This window comes from Lissotriton helveticus, chromosome 1_2, assembly GCF_964261635.1.
Source record: "Lissotriton helveticus chromosome 1_2, aLisHel1.1, whole genome shotgun sequence".
NCBI lineage: Eukaryota > Metazoa > Chordata > Amphibia > Caudata > Salamandridae > Lissotriton > Lissotriton helveticus.
In genome coordinates this window covers 407864283-407885392 of record NC_136058.1, presented here as the reverse complement: position 1 = coordinate 407885392, position 21110 = coordinate 407864283, and the positions used below count along the sequence as shown (strand labels likewise).

General features: G+C 44.6%; 1 protein-coding gene across 1 annotated transcript in view; it reads left to right on the top strand.

Moving 5' to 3' along the window:
- Nucleotides 1–21110, top strand: part of LOC144804659 (uncharacterized) — a 186696-nt gene that overhangs the window by 20662 nt on the left and 144924 nt on the right. Inside the window, 2 exon segments of the mRNA XM_078671923.1 lie at nucleotides 3387–3559; nucleotides 3647–4195. Of these exon segments, the coding sequence (XP_078528049.1) occupies nucleotides 3387–3559; nucleotides 3647–4195 (722 nt within the window).

The window sequence follows — 21110 nt, the reverse complement described above, 5'->3', positions numbered from 1 at the left end:
CTGGAGAAATACGCATGTTTATGGTCTCCTACAACTCTGAAAAAACTACAATTCTTGCTGGGATTTTTGAAATTCGGGCGTATTTATATTCCCGATTATGCAACCGGCGATAGGATCTAAGCATTCTTATTCAGTGGCCTGCGCAATCGTGGCTGGTACCATGGTAAATGGAGAATTCAAGTCCGATGTCATGCACAGGCAGACATTAGGTTACTGTACCGCCCAGTTGGCAGAGCTACGTGCTCTAGTGCTTGGGTTACTGAGAATGAGGGGTAAAAGGTCCCAATCCCTTACTAGCCGTTTATTGAGCAATGGTCCCTCTTTTTTGTCAAGCTTGCCCTCGGCATGGGGAAACTCTTAACCCCCTATTATAGCAAAGTTTGAGAAAGGTGCGTCAGGGCAAGCTTTGTTTTTTATAGTCTATAATGGAAAAATTCCAATCGCACGAGACTACTCGTACCGGCATTACACCAAAATCAGGGAATCCCTATTAAAGAACGTCTGCCTCTCGTAAATGTTATTCATACTCTTGGTCACCAGCGTGTAGGAGTACACGCTGTTGGCAACAGTCTTGCTGATGAAGCAGCAAAGACGGCAGTAGCAACATATGTAGTAGCAGCAGTTACAAGATCCAACAGTAAGAATGATGATGACATCTTGGCAGCTATAGCTGCTACAGAGATCGGTGATAATTACCATAAGGGTTTCCCTTCTAAATACCCTTATCATTTAAGTCCTGATAAGGTTCCCGATGTGAGAATTAACAACGTGACAGGCTGATTCATGACGCGGACCGCAGGTTACCCTTGATAACAGTCGCTCTCAAAGGCATAGACTCGGCTCATGCCGACGTTTCAGCGTATGTCTCTATCTTACAGCAGCGTTAGTGGTGGCGTGGATTGTATAAATAAACTTGTGAATATGTCCTTTCTTGTTATGTATGTCAGCAGATTAAACCTTCAACTGCTGCACGGCCACCACAAACTCCGCTGTACATATCTAATAGACCAATTGGTTGTGTTTTATTTTATCACTGCTGACCTTTTTCTGCTGATACTGCGTATAAGTATATCTTAGTTGCAGTGGACGTTTTCCCTGCATTTGGCCACAAAGGAGTGCTGATGCTTGAACTGTCATCCGAGATTTGCATGTCCTTGTGGGAATTTTTGCACGTGGCACCTTCCATTCTGATCAGGTCCAGCGTTCACCTCTAAGGTGTACAAGGAAGCCATGGGGTCTTTGGGGTGCAGGTGAAATTTTTGTCTCCATACCGGCCTGAGAGCAATTCTGTTGTGGAGCGAATGAACCGTGACTTAAAGCAATCTTTGACAGCTAGGGTTTTAGGTACTACGTGCACTAAATAATCTTCCTAGAAGATCTCTGGGTGGGCAGACCCGCACAAAATGCTTTTTGGCATAAAAATGTTTGTCCCGGACCTTGATGGTCTAGACATGGCGGCGACAGCCGTATTCTTTGACGTTGATAATCATTCTGCTGTGTTACAGAACCTATAAGAGACTCGAGACAGTCTTGCAAAGGAACACTTGCCCTCCAGATATGGAGCTGAAGCTGCTCTACAGATTCCGGTAAATTCCGGTAGTTAGCTGGCTACCCCAAGTTGGTGACCTGGTCTGTGAGAAGGTGGAGAACAAGGAGTTCAGCCCCTTGTTTCATGCACCCATTCCAGTGCTTGGCATGCAGGTCACAAAAACATTCATTTTACCACCACTTCCTGGTCGCAAGGGAAACAGGTACGACTCCATTGACAATGTCAAACTACAACGAGTGGCCGATTCTTCTTAGTATGACTCCTGCTGTCTCTTGTCCAGCACTGCTGAGAAATTCTGTTTTGGCCTCTGCTGACACTAACATCCCTGACCTTGCTATAGAGATGTTCACAGTCACTAATCCATTATTAAATTCGCCAGCTGGCGATCCACATGAAGATACTGAGAATACATATCCCACAGATTTGTCATTGCCTGGTTGTTGTAATTCGACCATGGCCGTGTTAGCGCTTAGCTGAACTACACGTTTTCCCGCTTAACTTGGCTATACACGAAAACGCCATTTTGGATGTTACGGCGGCCATCTTAGACCATAAGCGGCCTCGTGGCTAGCGTGCCCTTTAGTCCGTTGTCCGTACCACTGACCACTTGAGTTTGCCCAGCAACAGGCTATTTTTAGCACTGGTCAAGCCTGCACATGCGCAGTCCCCACTGACCAGTCACCCCTTAGGAATGTGCCGCCAAACTGACCAGCGGGGTTGTAACCCTCCAATGAGCTGGCTGTGTTCCAGAAAATGACCATATATGTACATAATGCCTTGTAACTTTGTGCCGCCTATCTTTTATTACCTGTAAATTGTATAAAAGACCGAGTCACACCGATGTTCGGTGTGATACTTCTTGCATTACCGAAGGGTGCTGTAGGAATGTACCACCACCCCATGGGGTCTTAATAAACTTGTTCTTTGAATTTTACAGTTTCCGTGCCAACAGTTCTTGAATGTAAGTGGGTTATCTACGGAGCATGTAGGCCTTGGGAACCCCAATACTACAAATTGGCGACCACGAAGGGACTCATCGGCGACTCGGATGCCCGAAGTAGAGGTCGTGACGAAGGTTTGGAAACTCGCCATGGACGCGTACGCTGCCACCGAGTGACCCGAGTCTTGGCACCCGCGGTGTTTCTTCCTTTCCTTCTGATCTGACCTTCCAGGTGGCGCCGGTCTCCGACTGAGTTTTCGATCGTCTGCGTTGCTGGGAAAGTGCCGTTTGGCTGATTCGATTACAAGACCTTGGCAGTTGGAATCTGGATATTTAAGATTTTGGGTAAGATTTGTGATCGGTAAGGTAGTCTGTGGACGCTTACTGAAGTTCTATGATTTGTGATCGGTAAGGTAGTCTTCAGACGCTTGCCGGAGTTCTATGATCTATGATTTTGATTTGAGTTAGCTAACGTTTGTGAATTTGTGACCTTTGAATTTATATGTGTAGTGCACTTCACATAGGCAGGCATGGAGAGATGTTTCTCTAACTTTGTTTCTTTCCTTTGAGCGGCACATTTGTGTGAAGTACTGTAAGTGCCCTTTTATACGGTGTCACGCTTTCGTGATACTTTTCGAACATGCCTGTTTTAAGCACACTCCGAGGGATGTGCTGTCTTGGAAATGGTACCACAATTAGGTTAGCGGAAGCACAGCCGGCTCCCCCAGAAGGAACACCAAACCGTTAGATGTATATAAAATTTGGCCTTCCCCCTATAATGTACAGTAAATTATGGCATAAGTATACAAAGACAGATCCTGAATTGCAATGGCCTCTACATGGGTAGTTCGATTTACGTAAAGTACAGTTTGTGGAACAATGCTTGTTTCAACGCAGGTCTAGACAAAACATGTTTGATTGTGTGCGAATGTGGGAAAAAGCAGTGCGCGAGCGAATGAAACGTGAAATTGCCTTGGCGGACAAAGAGCAGCGCAAGGCTGCTCGAGATAAGGCTTTACAGCTTGAGGAAAAGGAGGCTCAGGAGAAGAAAGAGAGGGAGGAACGGGAGCGTAAATTGCAAACGACTGGTCAATTTCCTATTCGTCGACCGCTTTATCCTGTCCTTAATAATGAAATTGATGATTTTTCATTGTTAGATCGGTCGCCGCCTCCGTACGTTTCGCCTACGGCTCCAGCTGCAGATTCGGAGGATGATGGACAGGATAAGCCGGGAAAGAAGGGCGTATCTGGTCTCAGGTTTTCTGCGGAGAGATCCGCACATTTACGTAGTTGGGCACGTAAAGTAAATACGAATTTTGCTTCTCAGTCTGAAGTTATTAAGGAAAGGGGTACATGGACAGACCAAGAATTACTGTATTTTCTGGCTACGTTGGCAGATGAAGTTGTTGTCGCATATCGTCATTTTTCAGATACATTAGAGCCTAAGGCTGTGTCAGTTCATCGTGAGAATTTGGATAAAGGTTTGTTTGATCTTGCAGATGTCGATGACCTTTTCAAGCAACTGATCCAGCTGCGAGATGAGACTACCAGATTGCGGGACGAGCGGAAAAAGAATAAGGAGTCCGAGCCGGAGTCTAATGGGCAGTCTAAGGAGTGTTCTCTTCGGGGTTCAGATAAGAGTTCTGCATTGCATGTTATGCCTATGCGTGAAGCCGCACCCTTGTATGTTCCACCTAAAGGGGAAGGTACAGATGATGATAAATTGTCAAAGGATGCCAAGGGATATTTTGTATATAATTGGGTATATACGCCTTGGAATAGAGCAGATGTTATGGCATTGAAAAATTCTTTACCTGATCTTCGTAAAAATCCAGCGGCATTCTATGAAGGGGTGGAAGGGGCTATTTTGTCTTGTGTGATGACTCTTGTTGATATAGATCTGTTTTTTGGGTTAATTCTTCCGCCAGATATGTGGAGACAGATTCGTAAAAATAATGATGAAACGATACTAGGGGGTACTTGGAAGGAAATTACGGCAGCCGATTTAGACAGGGAACCGGCATGTAAGCCTTGTCAGTTGATTTTGGACCTCCCGGCGGCTATTTTAAATAAATTAAAAATGCTTGTGCCTTCTAAAAAGATCGATTGGACTATGTTAGCTTCGTGCAAACAAAAGCCAGATGAAACGGTTTCAGATTTCTTTACGCGTTTCGAAGAGGCGTTTCATGATTACAGTGGTCAATCTTTGACGGAGGATACGGGTAGGCATTTATTTGTAGATAAGTACGTAGCTAATCTCCTACCGGAGATTGCAAAGCGATTGAAAGCGAGTGAAAGTTCCTGGGCCACGGCGACCCCTGCGTCTTTGTTAACTATGGCTCAGTATTATGAGCGGCAGGAGTTGGAGGCTAAAGAAAGTATTGATAAAAAGGCGAAAGAATTGAAAACGAAGGTGATGTTGGCGCAGGTTCGGGGAACACAGGGTAGAGGGAGTGATAGAGGTAGACGAGGTGGAGGAAATACGTCGTACGGTCGTACGGATATAGCGGAGGATCAATGTGCGTACTGTAAAGAGTTTGGGCATTGGGCTGATGATTGTCCGGTACTTCGTGAACAACGTAGTCAGCGTGGTCGTGGAGGTGGTAGGTCGAGAGGAAGTTATACGGGAGTAAGAGGTGGTGGAGGTGATCGTGGAAGGGCTGAGGAAAGGGGCCGTGGCCAGGATGAACGTAATACTTTTGATAGACGAAACCAATACCAGATTTTGGAGAATGAGAGTGTGGAGCACCAGGATTATGTGCATGCATAGGACTGCGTAGGATGGGGTCCGGAATCAATTGAAGTGCAGGTAGACCAGAAGGGTCCATATGTAACAGCAGGCATTTTGGGTTCTACTGATCAATTTCTGGTCGACACAGGAGCTACTTGTAGCGCTTTGTCAAAAAACTTGGTTACGAGGGCTCCCCTGTCTGGCGAAATGATAACATGTGTAGGGTTTGATGGCACACCCTCCCCAAGCCCATTGTCAAAACCCCTTGCACTTTGTATTGACAAATTTTTTAGTTTTGGCCAATTTTTGTTATCACCCCATACACCGGATAATATCCTGGGTATTGATTTGCTTAAATATTTTCGAGCAACGATACGGTGCGCTCCTGAGGGAGTGCGGGTTATTCTGAATGATAATTATCCTGACTCAGACAGATTTTGCACTATTCTAGACATTCCAGCTTTGGCCTCTCTCCCACACACGTTATGGGCGACCTCGGATACGGATGTCGGAGAGATGCGTATTCCACCTATTCATATTACTGTTAAGGAGGGGGCCTCTCTGCCAAGGGTACCACAGTATAAGATCTCGAGGGAAGGTGAAATTGCCCTGACACATATTGTCCAAGATTTGATAACTGCAGGGGTGGTGGAGGAGGTTCCTTATAATGTTTGTAACAGCCCTATTCTTCCGATCCTTAAGAGAGATACAGACGACAAAGTCTATCGGTTTATTATTGACTTGAGAGAGATTAACAAAATTGTCATTCCTCAATACCCGGTGGTGTCCGACATTACGACCTTGCTTACATTGGTGCCACCGACGGCCACGACCTTTAGTGTAATTGATTTGAAAAACGCGTTCTTTTCCATCCCTGTTCATCCTGATAGCAGGTATTTGTTTGGCTTCACGTTAAATAATAAATCGTATAGATTTTGTCGTGTTCCTCAAGGTTACACTTAGAGCCCTAGTATCTACAGCCAGGCTCTGAAAAGACAGCTTGATTCCTTTGAGTTACAGTCTGGGGTTGTCCTTATCCAATATGTGGATGACCTTCTGCTTGCTGCAGACTCTTATGCACAATGTGAGGGGAGTACGATTGCGTTACTTTCTTTTCTGGCACAGAATAATCACAAGGTTTCTAAGAAAAAGCTTCAATACTGTAGACCCAAGGTGACCTACCTCGGTCATCTTTTGTCTAAGGAGGGGCGTGCACTAACATCTGATCGAATTCAGGCGATTTTAGATACACCAGTCCCCGCACACAGAGAGATGTACGTGCCTTCATAGGGTTAACGTCCTTTTGTAGGCAGTGGATTATGTGGTTTTCGCACATTATCAAACCATTGTTAGCGTTATTGTCCAAAGCTACACCAATGCCCCTTGAGTGGATAGATGAATGTCAGAATGCTTTTGAACAATTGAGACAGGCCCTCTGCTCTGCCCCCGTATTAGGTACACCAGATTACACAAAGATTTTCACATTGTACGTGCACGAGAAAGATGGGTGCGCGTTATCAGTGCTAGTGCAAGCACACGGGGACAAGCAGAGGCCATGCGCGTACTTCTCAGCTATTCTTGATCCTGTAGCACGAGGGTTACCTGGGTGCTTTCGAGCAGTTGCAGCAACAGCAGTAGCCATACGGTAGAGTGAGGGAATAGTGTTATCGCACAAATTGTTGGTGCTGGTTCCCCATGCAGTGGATCAAACAAAGACCCAGTATCTCACGAGTGCTCGTTTGACAGGATATGAGCTTACACTTTTGGCGCCACATATCACACTGAAAAGATGTGCTACCCTGAACCCTGACACTTTATTGCCCTATCCGGTCGAGGAGGGTCAGGAAGAAAAACATCATGACTGTGTTTTCCTGACTGAGGAACAGACAAAGGGTCGTGTCGACTTACAGGATATGCCACTTCCAGATGTGGATGGGGAACTGTGGGTTGATGGATCGTGTTTGAGGCTGCCAGATGGTACGACTTTCGCAGCCTATGCGATTACGACACTTAAAACGGTGGTAGAAACAGCACGGATACCCCAGAAATCAGCTCAGGCAGCAGAGCTGATAGCCTTAACGAGAGCCTGCGAGTTGAGTGCTGGCCTATGTGTGAACATATACACGGACAGCCGGTATGCCTTCGGAGTAGCACATGACTTCGGGCTACTCTGGAGAGAACGTGGGTTTTTGACTTCTCACGGAGTACACATTATGCACGGAGAATTAGTGCGTGATCTCCTAAACGCGTTGCTTTGTCCAAAGAAAGTAGCGATAATAAAATGTAGCGCCCATAAAAAGGTCATTGATAAGGTGGGTCAGGGAAATGCCTTCGCAGACAGCATAGCGAGGCAAACGGCTATGTCTCGAACTGACTCCCCCATGTATGTGACACAATCACAGGCTGAGCGATGGAGCGATGCTAGAGCAGAAATCTTAGACATTCAGAAATCAGCTACTGAATCAGAACTTACGGAATGGGCAGCAGATTGAGTGCTAGATGATGAAGGTTGTTGGAGAAGCAAGGACATGGAGAAATGGAAATTGCCTGCAGCTTACTTGCAAGCGATGGTTCAGATGGCACATGGGTTGGCGCACGTGGGAGCTCTTGCAATCACTCGACTGCTAACACGAGTTTGGGAACATCCCGAGATTGCTAATACTGCCAAAAGAGTAGTGCAGACCTGCCTGGTATGTTTGCAACACAATCCTGGAAAGGGGACCCATACTCCGAAAGGAGGGTTCGTTCCACCTTCCGCACCATTCGAGGTACTCCAAATCGATTATATCCAGCTTGAGCGTTGCAACAATCTGAAATACGTCTTAGTGGTGGTATGTGCCTTTAGAAAATGGGTTGAGGCCTTCCCCACAAAGACAATACAGCTCTAACAACGGCTAAGGTGTTGCTTAAGGAGTTTTTCCCTCGCTTTGGAGTTTGCAAATTTTTGTGGAGCGATAATGGGCCTCATTTTGTTGGGAAGATTGTGGAGTATGTACTGAAGGGGTTGGGGATTCAGCAGAAGTTTCATGCTGTGTTCCACCCTCAGTCGGCAGGTCTAGTTGAGCGGTATAATGCCACGTTGAAACTCAAACTGGCTAAAATCGTAGCATCTACGTCGTTGAAGTGGCCGGATGCTTTGCCGCTAGCATTACTCTCTCTCAGATCAGTGCCCCACTCGCGAACTGGCCTCACACCATATGAGGTGGTGTTTGGTCGCCCTATGAATATCTGGGGGGTGCCCAAGCCGCGAATAATACATGATGTGCCTTGTATAATGATGAACGATTATTTGGCACGATTAACAAATGATTTGCTTTCTATTCATCAACAGGTTCGAGAAGCGCTCCCTGACAACTCTACTGGAGAGGGCCATGATCTTCGCCCCGGCGACCATGTCATGATCCGGTCGTTGGAGAGAGCGAGCAGTTTGGAGCCGAGGTGGCGGGGCCCTGAGCAGGTCCGGACAGCAGTACGAGTGACCAATAGGAAGCGGTGGGTGCATTCAACTCACTGCCGTCGTGTCTCTCCTGATCTGGTGAATCCTGCTGTGTTAACGGACTACAAGGAAATTTTGGAGAAAGAAAAGAGCCCAGCTGTGACATCGGCCGAAGTTGAGGGAGCCTTCCCGGACCACACTGTTGCTGGACGAGAGCGTTATAATCTGCGGCCACGATAAGAAGATTTTTTGGTTTTCGAGACTGGTTGGTTACCGCTCTGGGGTTTGTGAAACGGAAGCCGGGAATCTCAAGGGGGGGGGATCAGTTCTGCCAAGAGTAGCGACACCCGTCTTGACCCCGGAGAAGAAAACAACGGCTACCTCGGAGCTCAGCACCGTATTTTTCTTTTTTAGGTATACACTTATGTGTATCTGAGACTTTGTGAACAATTTGAACTATTTGAGACATTAAGAACTTTCTGAACACTGGCGTCCACTGCATCCCGAGATAAACGAATACTTGGTGCCATCCTTTTTGTCTTGACCATTGTGGTAATAGCTGTGATAGCCTGGGTAGTTGAACTTGTGGTGCCTGCACGTGAACATTTGCTGCCGACTACCCCGGCCCCATCTGAACATTTTCATTTCACCTTACCCTATCATGAAGAACGGCACCGACAGACTTACTTGAATAATAGTTTTATCCAGATTCTGCATCACACGCATAATATGACAAATACGTCTAATTGTTGGGTGTGTGGGATGTTGCCTGGGCATCAGAAGAAAGGGGGTACTCCACTCATTCCACTCCCGTTTTCACATAATGGATCCTGTAATGCCTGGTACACTCTCCTCTTCACTCTGAGATGGCCAACAAAAGGGGGGGTGCTTTTTCGTTTGAATAAAGTTTGTTATCACGACAGGGATGGGTTTCCACGGGCTGAGGGTACTCGATTTGAATGGGAGGAGTACCGGCCCGATAATGTATCTGCCCCGCGTGTGTACAGCAATCAACGAAATATCAATGTATCTAGCTCACATGTCATTAATGTTATCGCTACTAAAGCTGATTTGTGTATACGAAATAAAGGCTCAATTCCGGTGGGGAAAAGTGAATGCAACACCACACTTACCTTTGATAGCCCGAATGGCATATCGTTTGTAGCATCTCGCAATACTTATTTCATTTGTGGAACGAAAGGTTATCATCAACTTCCGTTGGGATGGTTAGGCACGTGCTATGTATCTTTTGTATTACCCCCTGTGTTCATTGCCCCACCAATGTATCATAATGACTATATTTTGTACCATGACTTTGTTTTGAATCGTGTCAAACGGACTGTTGTTCTGGACGACATCGACCAGACTGATAATGCCTTACAGCAATATGTGGACTTCAATTTGGGACTGTTTTCCTTTGTGGGGGCTGCATTGAACAGTCGGAAAATACGACGATTGACACGTGTTGTTGAGGCCGTAGCCAATGATACTGCCATTGCACTTGGGAATATCACTGAAGAACTCCAGATTTCTAGGATTGTCACGCTCCAAAATAGGATGGTGTTAGACGTAGTTTTGGCTGACCGTGGGGGGGCATGCAGAATTATCGGAAGTAGCTGCTGTGTTTATATACCTGACAATTCACCATCTGTTTATGATGCCATTTCCAAATTGCATAAGATAGCTGCTGAAATTCATCCGGACAACGGAACTTGGACACTTTCAGGATGGTTCTGGTCAATGCTTACTGCTTGGGGTTGGAAACTGCTAACGATTCTCTGTATTATTGTGGGGGTACTGTTCTTCGTATGCTTATGTATTCAATGTGGCCCAGCCTTATGTTCTATGTGCTTATCAGCTTGTGTACCATCAAGACGAGCTCTTGCCCATGACCACATGATGCTTCATAAAGAAGTAACTCAAATAATGTTAATAGACATTGAGGACGAACACCCTGATTATGTTCACTATGAGGTAGCTTCAGCTAAACGCTAAAAGGGTCGTCTGTTGTAATTCGACCATGGCCGTGTTAGCGCTTAGCTGAACTACACGTTTTCCCGCTTAACTTGGCTATACACGAAAACGCCATTTTGGATGTTACGGTGGCCATCTTAGACCATAAGCGGCCTCGTGGCTAGCGTGCCCTTTAGTCCGTTGTCCGTACCACTGACCACTTGAGTTTGCCCAGCAACAGGCTATTTTTAGCACTGGTCAAGCCTGTACATGCGCAGTCCCCACTGACCAGTCACCCCTTAGGAATGTACCGCCAAACTGACCAGCGGGGTTGTAACCCTCCAATGAGCTGGCTGTGTTCCAGAAAATGACCATATATGTACATAATGCCTTGTAACTTTGTGCCGCCTATCTTTTATTACCTGTAAATTGTATAAAAGACCGAGTCACACCGATGTTCGGTGTGATACTTCTTGCATTACCGAAGGGTGCTGTAGGAATGTACCACCACCCCATGGGGTCTTAATAAACTTGTTCTTTGAATTTTACAGTTTCCGTGCCAACAGTTCTTGAATGTAAGTGGGTTATCTACGGAGCATGTAGGCCTTGGGAACCCCAATACTACATGGTGTGTAAACAAGTCTAGCTGACCAGTCACTTTTTTCCTTTGACTCTGACTCTATAACATCGAGTGTACAATTGAGGTTTTCTATTTTTGTTATTTGGTTTAAAAGACATTTTTTGGTTCCACCTTGGACTTACATGTGGTTGGTTCTCATCTCCATTTTTTTGTTCATGTCGAATGGATTTGTGATGGTATTTCTCCGTCTGGTAAATGGACACTATATAACTGAATGATCAAAAATCATATTAATTGATGGGACTTTGGCCCCACACTCCTCATCACACATCATGAAAAGAGACCATACTTTTATCAACAACACAGCCTAGCCTGTGCTAGATGGGATTATATGAGATGCTGTAAAATTTCAAATTCATGGACCCAAAGAGGTGGGTAATGTTCCTAATGTACTTCGTGTTTCAATGGGAGATCTTGTGAAACACAACATACGTTCTGATGATTGAGATGTCCAAGCCATTGAAGCTCTCTTTTCTGATTTGAAATATTATGCTGCCTTTGATGCTGAGGATTTATATTTAGACTCCACAAACTACGCCGGAATTGTGGAAAGCACACAGTATTTGTTGTAAAACAACACCACTATGACAGAAAATTAAATGTTGAAAGAGAACTGCCCACAGGGGGCAGAACGTAATTTATTGGTGCTGCAATTATTTAGTGCTTGGGATCCCACTTTTGGAAATACCCCTGTTTGCACCCACTGTTTCGAGGAACTCAACACACATAAGTAACTGGATTGTAACCAGCAATCTTTACTGTTTCTTCTTACCTGACTGGCGGATGGTTGGAGCCTGCTGAAAGTCCTGCAGTCACCTGGGAAGCTGTGCTGGCCATCTGAGGAGTCCGAGTCATCTGGAGTCATCCCCACCTTCACCGGACTGCTGCTGGCCATAGGTGGAGTCCGAGGCGGATGGTTGGAGCCTGCTGAAAGTCCTGAGGTCTCCTGGAAAGCTGTGCTGGCCATCGGTGGAGTCCGAATCGTCTGGAATCATCCCCACCTTCACCGGACTGCTGAAGACTGGGTCTGCACTGGGTCTGCACTTGGAGTGCTGGCGTCGATGCCCAAGTGAAGCGTCCGGAGTGGAGCGCTAGGGGCAGACTGGGCAGAGCCTCACGGAGCGGTCCTGGGGCACTCGCGGCAACTCTTATCGAGGCATGCTGGGGAACCGACCCGAACCCCTGGGTATGTCATCGCACTGCCTTTACAAAGGCTCTTGCTCCCGACGACGGCATTTTCACCTTCGTCCAGGCCCCCAGCTGCCCGCTGCCCGCATTGGCGATCCTGGTCTTTGCTTCGTGGATCTGCCCCCTGCCCGCATTACCAATCTTGGTCCTCACCTTGTGGCTCTGACTTCCCAAGGCCCCCTTGATGTTCCCGGGACCTTTGGGAGAAGACCCGCAGACTGTGCCCGGCGATGCACACAACGATCCCGGTGCTCTCTGCTTTCCAAAGTTCTGGGATCATCGAGAGCTGCATTGAAGCTTAAAAAAAAAATGCTGATGACACTGATGATTGCAATGAAATGCCGATGGCACCAGCGTACTTGCTACAGGCTACACAGTACGGAAACAGCTATGACACACATAATTGATGACGCCCTCCAAAACCTAGATCAGAACAATACCTGCCTCCTCATCCTACTTGATCTCTCTTCAGCATTTGACACTGTCAAACACGAGAACGTACTTGAGCTGTTAAATATCAGAATGGGTGTATCAGGGACTGTACTCAAGTAGTTTACTTCCTTTCTGCATAGCCGGTCTCAGAAATTCAAGGCAAATAACTTGATGTCCCCACCTGTGCCCGTAAACATTAGGCGTCCCACAAGGATCTTCCCTATCCCCAACATTGTTCAACCTAGTCATGGAGCCACTCACCACTTTGTTACAAGCATCTAATGTACACTTTCACATGTACGCTGACGACACCCAACTCTATCTCAAATTACAATCCCCCGAAGACATCAAACTTCTGAACTCAACGCTCAGAAACACCCAATCATGGCTAGCCAAAAATCACCTCAAACCCAATGCTCTGGAAACTGAGTTCCTTCTGATCTCACCTCCCGCGAAAATCTCCACCACTCAAACATGGCTTAAGCACCTAACTGCACTCAATGTCCAACCTACCATCGTGGACTCCGTGATATCCTTAGGCATAACCCTTGAGGCCAATCTCAATATGCAACATCATATCAGCAAGGCAACTAAGGGAGCTAATTTCCAAATCAATACTTTGAGGAAACTTAAACCCTTCCTCCCTGCTGAGGACTTCCAAACTGCAGTACAAGCCCTAGTCATTCCTCGGATAGACTACGGAAGCGTCGCCCTCTGCGGACTCCCCCTATCAATAACCGCACCCGTAAGAGCCTCTTTGAACGCTGCTGCTAGACTTATCACTGGATCAAAAAAACTATTTAGTACCGTTAATAAAACGCTGAACTTGCAAACTCACTTTTATTAACGGTACTAAATAGTGGAGGCAGACAGCTTATTGGATACCCTTGTATTCATGCAGAGACGTTTTTTTACATCGCTGAGTCTCCCAGCTAGTAGTTGCATAGACTTGAAAAGCACAGTGAGTCAGCTTGCATTTCCAAACTTAATTTAGGAATAATGAGGGAGAGATGGGTTGAACACGCTTTATGGTGATAATTATTGAAAAGATTTGGTATGCACCATAAGTTGATTTCTGATATTAGTGGATTTACGTTAACACTAACATACTTGGTGACAGCTTTTCTTTTGCACACGTTTGGGCGTTTTGACCTCTAGTAGACACATAAGGCACCTTACATTCTGGTTAAAATGTACACTTGGCCATTGTTGAAAGGAGCCTCTTAATCAAATTGAGTATAGAGTCAACAGTATATGATGGATTAGTATTAAAACTTTGAATATATTTTTCTTTTTCTTACCAGCACCCCTGAAGAAGGGAGAACTTCCATAAATGCATTGGGCTTTATTATTATGTGTTGTTTATCAAGAATTCAAAATAATCAATTGTACTATCAATATACAGTATTGAATCTTTCGTTTGTAATGTTGAATGTTGTTTATGATACCCAAATTCAGTATTTTGTTCATGAAAGTTCCAATGAATACATCGCACAACTTTTTGGTTTCAAGAATGTTTCTTTGATGATAAATGTGATTAGCATTTTTGAATTCTAGTGATTTTGTGTGTAATACGTTTAAATATTGCTGTGCGTTTGGTATACCAGTGGTCCTCCACTAGCTGTTGCACACATGGCTGTACATCACAACTCGCCCAGCTACCTCACTCAGAAGCTGACAATCTCAGGTGGCTCAAGAGCCACTAGAAGCACAAAAAATCTTATTCTGAAACCTCGAAGATTCTGGAAGGAAAAAATGCTCCTTTTCAGGAATGGCACCCAGGATCTGGAATGCACTCCCTCCAGAAACCAGACTTATCTCCTCCACTGCATTTTTCAAGAAGGAAGTGAAAGCTATCCTCATGGCTAAATTCACCTTAACATTTACCTTGGATTTATTTGAGACTCTGCACCTACTTGTACTATTTGTTTTGTCTGATCGACTATGCTCCTTGATGTACCTACCCTATTTTGCTACCCATTTATTACCTACAGCTATTCTGTGCTCAAATAGTCTGTTAAACACTCTCTTGTTTTTCTTACCCCTTGTTTTGTAAAGCGCTCTGATATCTGCAAAGATCTTGTTCGCGCTATATAAAATTTTCAAAATAAAAAAAATCCTTCCTCATGCGAGAACTACATTGGTTGCCAGTTAAGCAGAGGGTAGTGTTTAAAGGGCTGTGCATTGTGCACAAAGCCCTTTATGGTAGGGCGCCAAGCTATATGAAATCCCGCCTGACTCCCTACAGGCCAGGCAGGGCGCTACGATCTGCAGAAGCTACCCTCCTCACTCAACCATGCTGTAGACTGGCTACAAAAGGTGGTCGCGCCTTTTCCTATACTCTACCAGCATTTTTGTCCTTCCGAAAGAAATTAAAAACAGTGCTCTTTCAGCAAGCGTGGGGTGGCCTGTAATTTATGACCAGCTGCTTTCTGTACTCGGCTGTGTGGATCCTGACAAAGCGCTTAGAGACCCTTGGGTTATAACGCGCTATATAAATCAAATAAATAAATAAATAAAATAAATTAGCTCCGGCCTTGTGACCTCATTTCAAACTACATTTGGTGTGATACTGGCATTTTTTCATTCTATTTTTTCCAGCATCTTTGGCGGCTTCCCCATGTTCCATTGCCTGGATTGCCAATGCGAATGGGCCTTAAAACTCTGTCTCTCAAATACGGTGTCTCCTGCTCCAGATTTCGACCATCTATTGAGTCCCTTAGTGGCTCATGAGTTTGCCTGTTCTGGAATCGGGATTATGGTCTGTACAGTAGCACACCGAGTTTTGCCAAATTGGGACATATATACGGCTGCGCATGACTTCCTGGTACGAAGTTATCTTGAAGAATACGCAAGTTGTCCTCCAATTGCAGGAGCCTCTAGCACAATCAAAGAACATGTATGTTCATTTACGTTACTAAACTGAATGGTGGACTCTTTGCTGACAATAACAATGGCTTCCCTTTTGGAGGCTGTTGCGACATACTGTGCATACACGCTGATGGATTCGATTGGCCACGATCCAGCATGCGATGCATCACTCAAGTTTTTTGCTTCTCCCCGTGGTGTTATTTTTTTTCTATCACTTGCATTTTTTTTTCTTTTTTAATAGACATTCTTTTCTTTTTGCCCCTTTCATTTCCTTGTGACCCATTTTTTGACAAGAATGAACTTATTTCTGTCTCAGATGAATTTGAACTCTGCATTCTTCATATGTTTCTTTTCGTGCAGTGAGTTAGTTGCTCAAACGCCATTTTGCTGCTTTTGCACATGACACTACATGTCTCTTGATTTTCCTTCACATGAGAACGGTCTGTTTTTCATATCTCTAGACTCACACTGCGACCTCAAGTCTGCACAAAGTGTTCAAGGTTAAAATAACAATGTGTGCTGTTGATGCAGGTTTATCGGCCCACGCTCTAGACACAACACGAACACAGCTGCTCCTTTCTGAAACTCAGGTGCTTTTAATATTGCACTGCATGCATGAGACTAGCACTTGAAATAAACCTTTGAATCGACAAAGAGCTGTGCAGATCTGGGATGTGATTCACTTCACCTGACTTTGGAGGTATGCGGTCCCCGTTTTAACCTAGAGATCTTCTATTATTATAATACATAGCTCCTAGCCAAGGGACGGTGGTACACAAAGCGCTATAGACCTGGTTCCACTATCATTATAATAGGATTTCTCCCTTTGTATTTTATGGAATTGTAACAATGCTGATTGTATTGATTTTATGCATCTTTTTACGTATGTCGGTAAAGATACTGCATCTTAGAGCACGTAGTTGAAATAAACATTTTAAACTATACCGTGTCTCTGATTACTCACTTTGTGGACATTTATGAGAATAAAAACGGAAGAGTGTTCTTGATTCTCACTATTCCTGAGAGGTCCCAAAGTTACTTGTTCTGGTTTGTCTAATCATTGGTAGCTTCGCTGTCATACCAAGAATGAATGAGACACTGTTGCTAGTCGGAAAGGGCTTCTGGGCACTGAAGTGGGTTTTTGGTACACCACAATACACTGAGGTCTTGGTTTCCTGAGCATAGTTCTGTGCATGAGCAGAATCCCCGCAACAAAAGCATCTGTAGAAACAATGCTTCGACTACGAAGGGTATTTTCAGCTAACTTTAGGGATTAGTGATAAAACATATAAACTCAACACAGTTGGACTGAGTCCCTGCAAAAAGAACTAATTTAACAAGCACACACTGGTGAATAATCACAGCTGATTGTGGTGTCTGGTTGTTTTCTACAAAAGTAATGATTCAGTGACAGCGGTCAGAGAACAGTGTCCAAAAGCAAAGTGAAAAGAGAAGAATGTGAAATGTCACTCTAGGGTATATTGTTTGCAGTACACAATATTTACCACCCAAGCCCTGACGTGGAACAAGTGAAAGGATCAGAATGAGAGCTGCGACTCTCAGTGTTAATGCTTGCAGTGCACTGCATTTACCACCCAGGCCCTGACATGGAAGAATGAAAGGAGAAGAATGTGAGCTGTGACTCTCAGGGTTAATGCTTGCAGTGCACCGCATTTACCACCCAATCCCTGATTTGGAAAAATAAAAGGAGAAGAATGAGAGCTGCGACTCTCTGTGTTAATGCTTGCAGTGCACTGCATTTACCACCCAGGCCTTGACATGGAAGAATGAAAGGAGAAGAATGTGAGCTGTGACTCTCAGGGTTAATGCTTGCAGTGCACTGCATTTACCACCCAGGCCCTGACATGGAAGAATGAAAGGAGAAGAATGAGAGCTGTGACTCTCTGTGTTAATGCTTGCAGTGCACTGCATTTACCACCCAGGCCCTGACATGAAAGAATGAAAGGAGAAGAATGAGAGCTGTGACTCTCTGTGTTAATGCTTGCAGTGCACTGCATTTACCACCCAGGCCCTGACATGGAAGAATGAAAAGAGAAGAATGTGAGCTGTGACTCTCAGGGTTAATGCTTGCAGTGCACTGCATTTACCACCCAGGCCCTGACATGGAAGAATGAAAGGAGAAGAATGTGAGATGTGACTCTCAGGGTTAATGCTTGCAGTGCACTGCATTTACCACCCAAGCCCTGATGTGGAAGAATGAAAGGAGAAGAATGTGAGCTGTGACTCTCTGTGTTAATGCTTGCAGTGCACTGCATTTACCACCCAGGCCCTGACATGGAAGAATGAAAGGAGAAGAATGTGAGCTGTGACTCTCAGGGTTTATGCTTGCAGTGCACTGCATTTACCACCCAATCCCTGATTTGGAAGAATGAAAGGAGAAGAATGAGAGCTGCGACTCTCTGTGTTAATGCTTGCAGTGCACTGCATTTACCACCCAAGCCCTGATGTGGAAGAAGTGACTCCATTGTCCATCGTTGCGTCTGTAAATGCACCCATCAAAGTGGCCCTTTACTAGAGGTGATTATCATCAAGCTTTATCTTTACGCACCGCTGACTATGTAGCTTATGCACGATTAGATGGATTGTAAACAACAGAGGTGTTTATCATCGAGCTGGACCTTAACTCACCGCTGACTATGTAGCTTATGCACGATTAGATGGATTGTAAACAACAGAGGTGTTTATCATCAAGCTGGACCTTAACTCACCGCTGACTGTAACTGATTCATGGTTAGATAGATTGTATACAACAGAGGTGTTTATCATCAAGCTGGACCTTAACTCACCGCTGACTGTAACTGATTCACGGTTAGATGGATTCTATACAACAGAGGTGTTTATCATCAAGCTGGACCTTAACTCACCGCTGACTGTAACTGATTCATGGTTAGATGGATTCTATACAACAGAGGTGTTTATCATCAAGCTGGACCTTAACTCACCGCTGACTGTAACTGATTCATGGTTAGATGGATTGTATACAACAGAGGTGTTTATCATCAAACTGGACCTTAACTCACCGCTGACTGTAACTGATTCATGGTTAGATGGATTGTATACAACAGAGGTGTTTATCATCAAGCAGGACCTTAACTCACCGCTGACTGTAACTGATTCATGGTTAGATGGATTGTATACAACAGAGGTGTTTATCATCAAGCAGGACCTTAACTCACCGCTGACTGTAACTGATTCATGATTAGATGGATTCTATACAACAGAGGTGTTTATCATCAAGCTGGACCTTAACTCACCGCTGACTGTAACTGATTCATGGTTAGATAGATTGTATACAACAGAGGTGTTTATCATCAAGCTGGACCTTAATTCACCGCTGACTGTAACTGATTCATGGTTAGATAGATTGTATACAACAGAGGTGTTTATCATCAAGCTGGACCTTAACTCACCGCTGACTGTAACTGATTCATGGTTTGATGGATTGCATACAACAGAGGTGTTTATCATCAAGCAGGACCTTAACTCACCGCTGACTGTAACTGATTCATGGTTAGATAGATTGTATACAACAGAGGTGTTTATCATCAAGCTGGACCTTAACTCACCGCTGACTGTAACTGATTCATGGTTAGATAGATTGTATACAACAGAGGTGTTTATCATCAAGCTGGACCTTAACTCACCGCTGACTGTAACTGATTAATGGTTAGATGGATTGTATACAACAGAGGTGTTTATCATCAAGCTGGACCTTAACTCACCGCTGACTGTAACTGATTCATGGTTAGATGGATTCTATACAACAGAGGTGTTTATCATCAAGCTAGACCTTAACTCACCGCTGACTGTAACTGATTCATGGTTAGATGGATTCTATACAACAGAGGTGTTTATCATCAAGCTAGACCTTAACTCACCGCTGACTGTAACTGATTCATGGTTAGATGGAATGTATACAACAGAGGTGTTTATCATCAAGCTAGACCTTAACTCACCGCTGACTGTAACTGATTCATGGTTAGATAGATTGTATACAACAGAGGTGTTTATCATCAAGCTGGACCTTAACTCACCGCTGACTGTAACTGATTCATGATTAGATGGATTGTATACAACAGAGGTGTTTATCATCGAGCTGGATCTTAACTCACCGCTGACTGTAACTGATTCATGGTTAGATGGATTCTATACAACAGAGGTGTTTATCATCAAGCTGGACCTTAACTCACCGCTGACTGTAACTGATTCATGGTTAGATAGATTGTATACAACAGAGGTGTTTATCATCAAGCTGGACCTTAACTCACCGCTGACTGTAACTGATTCATGGTTAGATGGATTGTATACAACAGAGGTGTTTATCATCGAGCTGGATCTTAACTCACCCAGCGCTGATTATGAAACTGATTCATGGTTAGATGGATTGTGTACAACAGTGGCGTTTATCATCCAGCTGGATCTGGCTCACCGCTGGCTATGTAAGTGATTCATGGTTAGATGAATAATATATAACAGAAGTGTTTATCATCGAGCCTGATCTTGGTCACTGCTGGCTGTGTAAATGAGTCACAGTTAGATCAATTGTATATAGCGAAGGTGTTTATCATCGAGCTGGATCTTGGCTCACCGCTGGTTGTGTAATTAAGTCATGGTCAGATGAATTGTATGTAACAGAGGTGTTTATCTTCGAGCTGGATCTTGGCTCACCGCTGGGTATGTATATAAGTCACGGATAGTTGAAATGTATATAACAGAGGTGTTTATCATCGAGCTGGATCTTGGTCACGGCTGGCTGTGTAAATGAGTCCCGGTTAGATGAATTGTATATAACAGAGGTGTTTATCATCGAGCCTGATCTTTGTCACAGCTGGCTGTGTAAATGAGTCATGGTCAGGTGAATTATATATACCAGAGGCGTTTATCATCGAGCTGGATCTTGGTCACGGCTGGCTGTGTAAATGAGTCCCGGTTAGATGAATTGTATATAACAGAGGTGTTTATCATCGAGCTGGATCTTGGTCACCACTGGCTATGTAAATGAGTCACGGTTAGATCAATTGTATATAGCGAAGGTGTTTTATCATCGAGCTGGATCTTGGTCACCGCTGGTTGTGTAATTAAGTCATGGTCAGATGAATTGTATGTAACAGAGGTGTTTATCTTCGAGCTGGATCTTGGCTCACCGCTGGGTATGTATATAAGTCACGGATAGTTGAAATGTATATAACAGAGGTGTTTATCATCGAGCTGGATCTTGGTCACGGCTGGCTGTGTAAATGAGTCCCGGTTAGATGAATTGTATATAACAGAGGTGTTTATCATCGAGCCTGATCTTTGTCACAGCTGGCTGTGTAAATGAGTCATGGTCAGGTGAATTATATATACCAG